This window comes from Penaeus monodon, chromosome 26 (genome assembly GCF_015228065.2).
Source record: "Penaeus monodon isolate SGIC_2016 chromosome 26, NSTDA_Pmon_1, whole genome shotgun sequence".
NCBI lineage: Eukaryota > Metazoa > Arthropoda > Malacostraca > Decapoda > Penaeidae > Penaeus > Penaeus monodon.
In genome coordinates this window covers 17,813,203-17,821,631 of record NC_051411.1, presented here as the reverse complement: position 1 = coordinate 17,821,631, position 8,429 = coordinate 17,813,203, and the positions used below count along the sequence as shown (strand labels likewise).

The following is an 8,429-nucleotide window of genomic DNA, read 5'->3' as shown; positions in this document are numbered from 1 at the left end:
CTTTGACAAAGAGTCAAGGAAAATGTTTAATAACAGCAAAAAAAAGATTGTCACTCATCACTATGATATTACTTTGTTTAAGGATGCACTAAAACCCTGACCACTGACTGCTAACCAGGGTATGGACCATTTTAGGTTTCAGCTTCTCTTTTGTCAAACTTAACCAAATATTCAATGGTTTTTATGTATCAATAGAATCTACAGGAACTAATAAACAATTTGCAGGTGAAAGTATTCATAGATACTGTGATTTTTGCACAAAAATATGCTGTCAGTGACCAACTGACTGATTATCACAGACCAACTTCCAAATTTTTGGATATTTATTCACTTAAAATCTCAAGCTATTATACTAGCACCATTTCAAGAGTCTGAAAAGAAATTATTTAGATAGGTTTCTTCCCATATTGTATTGAGTGTTTTTAAGGCACAGGCTCAGAGTTCAGTGTGCTGGGGAAAAATGTGCCGAAAATTATCCAAACCTGGTCAGCAGTCGGTGGTCATGGTTTTAGTGTGTGCCATTTGTTTACTTTTGTCAAGGCAAGTGCAAGGCAGCAAGCAGACTTTTCTCTTGGAGTCATTCAAATCAATGTCCATGTTTGCATTTCTGTATTCACCAAAGAAAAGGAATATATTATCATTCACATATATTGTTTACCTTGTGGTTGACAAATTTCTGAATCCTTGACTAACCTACACATTATATATCAACACAATAATTTTCATATGAATCTCACATATAACACCAGGCTTGGAACAGGAAAGGCTTTAAGATTCAAAGTAAAAAAATTGACAAAATTACCACCCTTAAACCAGATCAATAACTTAGGTGACTGGTACATAAACTGCTAACAGCCTGCTTCAAATAAAAACATAACCTGTACAATATATCCAGTAGATATTGAATTAGACCCCAAATAACTAAAAGAAAAATTAATACCATTGCATAGATATGACAATCAAATAATATAAATTACCAGACTAAATAAAATAAACAAAGATAAAGATAACACAAAAAAATGACTTCCAACAAAATCCTTCTGAATAACATTTAAAGGAACTTTACCAGAAAGAGCTGCCATAGGACATACATCTTATAAAGTCCAACAGTATACTTTTCTGATCCCAAAATGTTACAAATGTCTTAGATATGGTCATGGAATCTCAACATGCAAAAACAAAATAGATGTAGCAAGTGCAGTCAGTTTAACCATGATTACAAACATTGTACAATTAAGCCCTACTGCTCTTACTGCCACAAGAACCATCATCAAATACAAATGCATATAAAATACACAGAATGGCACAGAACATAACAACCAACCACACAGACATTAAAAAATGGTTTCATGAATTGAAACCCCTCCCCAAACAAAACCACAACAATTCCAACATAAACCACACACAAACCCCAACACTAAACCACAACATAACATGCACAAACAGTGAAAATACAAAGATATCCTCACACACTCAACAAACAGAAACCGAGACAGTACTCTATGAATAAAATTATTTTATGGAATGCAAGATCAGTCCTTAACAAAAGCATAGATATAAACCACCTGTTAAACAAAGAACAACCCGACATATTCGCACTATGCGAAACTTGGCTAAAAAACAAAGATACTTTCTACTTAAAACATTATAAAATAATAAGATATGACAGACCAGAACAAATACGAGGCCTAGCTATTTGTATAAAGGGCAATATACAGTATAAACAAATAAATATATGGGTCAGATTAAAAAATAAAATTGAAGCCATGGGAATAAAGCTGAGTCATAAAAATAACTGGATGAATATACTACTGATTTATAATCCGTGTAATAACTTCAGCCAAAATTATATAGAATATTATACAGAACAAATAAATTGACCCAAAATTATAGGAATTAATAGGAGACTTCAATGCACAACATAAAAGTTGGAATCCTAACTTGAGTCAAAATCACACAAACAAAACAGGCAAAAGTTTATTTAAAGTAATAACAGAAAACTATATAATGTTATTTACACCAGAACAGACCCCAGAACTGGAATAGACATTAGATCTAATTCTAGTTTTTCCGACTCTAAGCCATTTAGAAATTGATACAGGACCAAACATGGGTAGTGACCACTTACCAGCAATAGTAAGGGATAACACCATACAAAAGACTCCTCAATTAAATGAATGGAAGTTCAAGAATGAAGGATAGATAAAATATCAAAAAGAACTAAACAACATAGATAAAAAAAAAAAAATGTATAAATTCATTAAAGGAATTGAAAGCCTTATAAAAGACACAGGAAAAAAAAAATGAAGAATATGACAGAAAATCAAATCCCACAAAACATGGTGGATGCAAAATGCAAAGAAATCATATAAAAAAGAAATAAAGCTAATAATAAATGGAAAAAAGCCTAATAATGAAAGTCTAGGAGAATATAAAGACTATTAGCTGAAGCTAGAAATATTACAGAAGAAGAAAACAAGAAAGTCTTGGGAAAAATTCTGCAGTTCAATAGATTTCAACACCCTAACAAAAAAAAAAAAAAAAAAAAAAAGGAATTTTATTAAAAAGCTAACAGGAAAAAGAGCACAATATAATTATCCTTAAATTGATAATGAACAACCAGTCACTGAAATAAAAAATACACTAGAAATATTCAAAGAAGAATACCAAAAAATAACAAATAAAAACAGAAAAATAATATAAACAGATAATGAGAAGGAAGAACTTCTAAACACCCCTAGTGATTTAGAAATAAATGATAAGATGACAAAAAAACAAATAATTGTGGCTATAACAAATACAAAAAATTAAAAAGCATGTGGACCTCATGATATTCCCAATGAATTATACAAAAATTCTCCCCCTATAATTTTAGAAATAATAAAAAAACAAATAAATTCTTACTGGCCCAAAAGAGAATACCCACAAGATTCTAAAAATGCAATTATAAATCCTTTCAAAAAACAGGAAAAAAAAACAGCAGAATCAAAATAACACAGATTCAATAGTCGTATAGATTGTCTTGCAAAAAATATTTGAAAACAGTAATAAAAAGATTAAACTGGTAGCAAGAAACAAATAATAAACTAAACATAGACATAAGAGGATTTAGACCAAATTATACGACAATGGATGCATTAAAAACTATAGAAACAACATAACAAATGCAATCAAAGATAAAACATATGTTCTAGTTGCATGCATAGACCTAGAAAAAGCATTTGATACAATAAATCATGATGCACTAATAATAAAAATGGCTAACTTGGGAATAAAAGGAAATTTATTAAAATGGGTACATAATTTATTAAAAGAAAGAACATCTCAAAAAAAAAAAAAAAAAAAAAAAAGGAAAGCAAAATTCTGAAAAAAGAACAATATTGAGTGGCTTTCCACAAGGATCCCCTTTAAGCCCAACACTCTTTAACATCATGATAAATTATCTAAAACTGACAGAGCTAAAGAAAATAATATACACAGATGATTTAACAATAATAACCACAAGTAAACACCAAAACAAAGCCATAAATAACATTGAAAGAGGTTTAAAACACGTAGAAGAATGGACACACCTGGGATCTAAAGATTGATTTAACAAAAAGTAGGCTGTTATATTTCACAAACAAAAGAAGAGTACAACTACCAAGGATCAAAATTGAAAATGTTGCACTAGAATTTACTGACAGTCAAGATATCCTGGGATGAAGATTTGATTCACCAAAACTAAAATAGACAAAACAAATAGAAAACATCAAAGTAAAACATATTAGCAGAATAAATATAATGAAAAAAATATCCTCATATAATTAGGGAGCAAAAAGAAAATCCCTAATAAAATTTTATAATATCTATATAAAACCATAAATAGAATATGGCCTGGCCATGAATGGTACAGCAAAAAAAAAAAAAAAAAAAAAAAAAAAAAAAAAAATGGAATAAAAAAATTAGAAACGATACTATACACAGCTCTGAGAATATCAATAGAATGTTTAACTCAACTCCAATAATATCATTCCACGCCCTAACAAACAAACCTTCAATAACTGACAAAACAAATTAATTAGCTTTTATACAGCTGGTAAAATTATTGGATAAACCAAAAAACATGGCAGTAAAAAAACTAATAATAAAAACATCAGAGAATACAATTACAACAAAGATAAAAATTCCTGGACTCATTAAGTTGTTGAAACTTGCCAAAAACTAAAAATCAATATATATATATATATATATATATATATATATATATATATATATATAATATATATATATATATATATATATATATATATGTATATGTATATGTATATGTATATATATATATATATATATATTATATATATATATATATATATATATATATATATATATATATATATATAAAAATAAAGCTCAAAATATAACTCCAGTACCACCATGGTATGTCTTTCCCATAAACTTGTAACAAAGTGCATGGACAACTTCACAAAGGACCTATCTCATGAAATAATTAAAATGCAATTCCAAATACTAAGAAACACAACATACGAAAATCATTATTAGATAGTCACTGATGGATCAAAAATAAAAGAACCTCAAAGCAACATCAGTAGCAATCTATATAGAACAAAACAAACTCACAACAGTTTGGAAAAAAAAAAAAATCATAGAAGCAGAATTATATGCAATAAAACAAGGATTGAACTATATAAAACTAACAAACTAATAAATACAGTAATCTTTACGGATTCACACTCAGCAATCTTAACACTAAAAAATCACAAACCCAAAACCTACAAATAAATTACATATGAAACACAAAAACTAATTTACATTTTAATAAAACAAAACAAAAAAATCACAATACATGGATCTCAGCGCATAAAAGCATAACTGGAAATGAAATTGTACATCATGCAGCAAAGAAAGCACATGAATTAGAAAATTCCATAATCATTACCCAAGATACTAACAACATAATAAAAGACATTAAAGAAAAAAGAAAAAGACATTGGGAAGAACAGTTACAAAGAACCCCGACCACAAAAACCCATTACCACAAAGATAACATGCCACAACCATACTAACTAAACATATAAGATTGAAAAAAACATCAACACAGACTAAATTTAGAAACCGATCCAAATTGCAGATGGTGCCAACATCCAGAAGAAACAATTGAACATTTAACATTGTAATGCCCAAGATTCCATTCTGAAAGAACTAAATTATTAGAGGCATTAAAAAAGATAAAAATAACTAATCCAAATATCCCTCTACTTATAGCAGGGGAAAATCAACCTCCTGCTAAAAAGCATACTTGAGACACAGAAATCTTCCTACAAAGATCAAGAATAAATATCATATAAAACAGGGATCAAAGCCTTAAAACAACAGAGAGAAGGTTCCAAGAAACAAGATCCAGGGAATATAAATATAACGTCTAAAACCTTATAAAAGAAAGAAGAAATGATCACTCTATACTAACCATAAATAGTTACATTATGAACTGGGAAGAAATAAACTTTTTCATAAGTTTCCATTCTTTCAATATATATAGCCAGACCTCCGTATTTTCACTTCTTTTCCTTCTTTTATATAGTTTTTAACTGGTATTACTACTTGCGTCGCAAATTGGCCATCGTTCCCGTATCCGTCTGTTTGTTTACATCGCCAAGGGGGAGACGAACCGAATATTGTTTGTTGGGATGAAAAACATTTCCTTTACCTTAATTTAGTACATCAAACAAGATACTTTCATATATCGTTTTTCATAAAATCATCTTAGCATATTACATACACTGTTTACAGATCAGTCTGGGATATCTAGATTGAAGGGAGGTTGGATACATGCACAAAACTTTTCTAGAAACTGCCTCAATATTAACTATTAAGTCAGACGGATTTTTTTTTTTTTTTGTATGATAGGATGTGATGTTCCACGATAACATTTTTTATTTATTATCTGTTAGGAAGCACCCGCGCGCGCACGCACACACACACACACACACACACACACACACACACACACACACACACACACACACACACACACACACACACACACACACACACTATACAACCGTGCACTCACCTGCGCCAACCTATCCGTTCTTCTTTATCTATCTCATAAGTCAGTTCTTGCAAGATCTACATAAAGTATAAAAAAAAAAAATACAGAAGGATTCCAGAGTGCTAAAACGCAATATATGTCAACATAGGACGCACTAAAGATTCCTTTGAAGTACACAGATAGGCGAGATGATGTGACCAATTTCAGACACCTGTGCAACTAACCGGAAAATTATGTTGCAGCAAGCTATTCTTTGTAACCATACGAATGTTCGGAGTTTGGCTAACGACGTCATAAATGCTAATTGGTTTCCGAATGCTCTCCCAGGCATAGGGTTATTCAGGGATAGACTATTTAACACCCTCATTTCACGCAGTAAGAGAGAGAGAGAGAGAGAGAGAGAGAGAGAGAGAGAGAGAGAGAGAGAGAGAGAGAGAGAGAGAGAGAGAGAGAGAGTCTCTGGACAAATCTTGAATAATGAGTGAGTGAGTGAGATTTGCGAACTAGCTTCGCCTGGGTCTTCTATATATGTGACCCGGCCTTGTTCAGCCATTTATAGCTGTCTCAATTGATTTATTGTCACTGAATGCTTACCGTGGTCGTTGGGTTGCCGCAGACACTCCTACTGCCATGATCTATGCAAGAGCCTTAATTTTACCAGTCCGGCGCCTGTGGTCAGGGGCGTCACTTAGGGGGGGGGGTATAGGGGGTTCACCCCCACCCCCCAACTCTTAAAAAAGCCTCTTTTTGCAGGGCAAAATCTAGTTCTGCAGGGCAAATTTTCTGATATTTATAATTTATAATTTTCTACCAATAATACGATATATAATACTGGTTGATGGTCCATTCCGGGCTACTTATAAAGAGCTAGTGAGCATTTTCTTTTTCGTGATTTGCAGGGCAAAAATCATTTTTTCAGGGCAAATTTACCCGTCACCCCCCCAACTCATAACATGAGGTGACACCCCTGCCTGTGGTCCTTGTCTCAGAAACTGTGTGTGCTCACAACTCTAGAAATAGTGTAAGAGAGTGGCGTTCGGCTCGCCACAGTACTTGCAACACCTGTCAGTATAGTCAATTGTCTTAATAATTTGGAGAGTGGCTAGTCCTGTGGCGTTGGACCTGTGACTCAAAAATTTTGGCTTGGGTGAATGATCATGGGGTTTGGAGGCATACCTTGGTCAGTCTATCAACAAGCTCATTCCCTTTGATGCCTATGTGACTAGAGACCCAGTTTATGATGGTTCTTCTATCCTGAGCAAGAATATTCTGCTTGATAGTAAGCGCAGTGGTCAGGACGTAGATGCTGTCTTTGAGTATGCTGTCAATGGCTCTCCTAGAATCTGTGTATGAACAAGTGTTCCCTCAGGGATGCGTGGGCTACGGCTCCCATGATCGCAACTGCCTCTGACCATAGCGAGGAGGCGTTTCTGCTTCAGACTAGGCATGGGGAATTGGTTCTTTCTCCTTGGCAAGCTAATGGCAGAAAACTTGATCAAGGTCTGTGGCCACGGCGGGGTTCAATAGTCAGGTTCAATATAGTCAATGCCCTTAACAAGTAGTTGCTCCTTGAGTTGGCTGTATGTGACAGCCAGTTATTTGCAAAGAGTTTGTAATCTTATTCCAGGCGTCTGAGTATTTATTGTCTTATGCCTGTGTTCCAGGGTGCCTAGATGACCTTTGAAAGTAACTGTACTGCCATTAGATCAGTTCGAGAGACCAGAGGGAGAAGGTTAACCTCCATGAGGAGGATGAAGACCTTTGTCCACCTGGGGGCACTCAGAATGATCCCGACAGCTTCATTTTGAATTGTTCTCAATATTTTTCTTAGTCTTGGCTTGGTGGCAAGCAGGAAGACAGAAGCATAGTCCACAATGGGACGGACGGCATGTAAACAGCATATAAAATGATCTTAGTACTGTATGTACTGTTCCTATGTGTCTTCCAGTCATTGCTCTCATGACAGTCTTGCTTTGGTTCGGTCAACCAGGTACTGAACCTTTAGGAAGGAGGGGGTTTAGTCGATCCATACCCCAAGGTATTGAAAGACCTGAATCCACTCTGTCCCTCAACATGCAGAGTTGTACCCTGAACACTGTGTCTCAGAGTCATGGCTTTTGGTTTGCCTGGGGTTGAGTGGAAGTTTCGCAGGACTTGCTGATGAGGTGCAGGAATATTGTTTTCTTAGTTCTCTCAGAGAAAATATTACATCTGCATTATCAGGTTCTGCTGCCCTGTCTCTGATAAGACCAAGTCTGCCTGATTGTAGGCATTCTTGGCTTGCCCTTAATGCAGCTGGCAGACTGTTGCTGCTTGTTCTCGCAGAAAACTTGTGCATCACCCTGTTTGCCTTCGATTCAGGGTTGTGATGTGTGCT

The 8,429-nt window shown here is 33.9% G+C and overlaps 1 protein-coding gene across 1 annotated transcript in view; it reads right to left on the bottom strand.

Moving 5' to 3' along the window:
* Window positions 1-5,984, bottom strand: part of LOC119589963 (cytidine monophosphate-N-acetylneuraminic acid hydroxylase-like) — a 14,506-nt gene extending 8,522 nt beyond the window's left edge. The window contains exon 1 of the mRNA XM_037938652.1: window positions 5,468-5,984. Coding sequence (XP_037794580.1) covers window positions 5,468-5,522 — 55 coding nt within the window. The 5' untranslated portion in view covers window positions 5,523-5,984. The remainder of the gene's footprint in view (window positions 1-5,467) is intronic.
* Window positions 5,985-8,429: the final 2,445 nt, after the last annotated feature.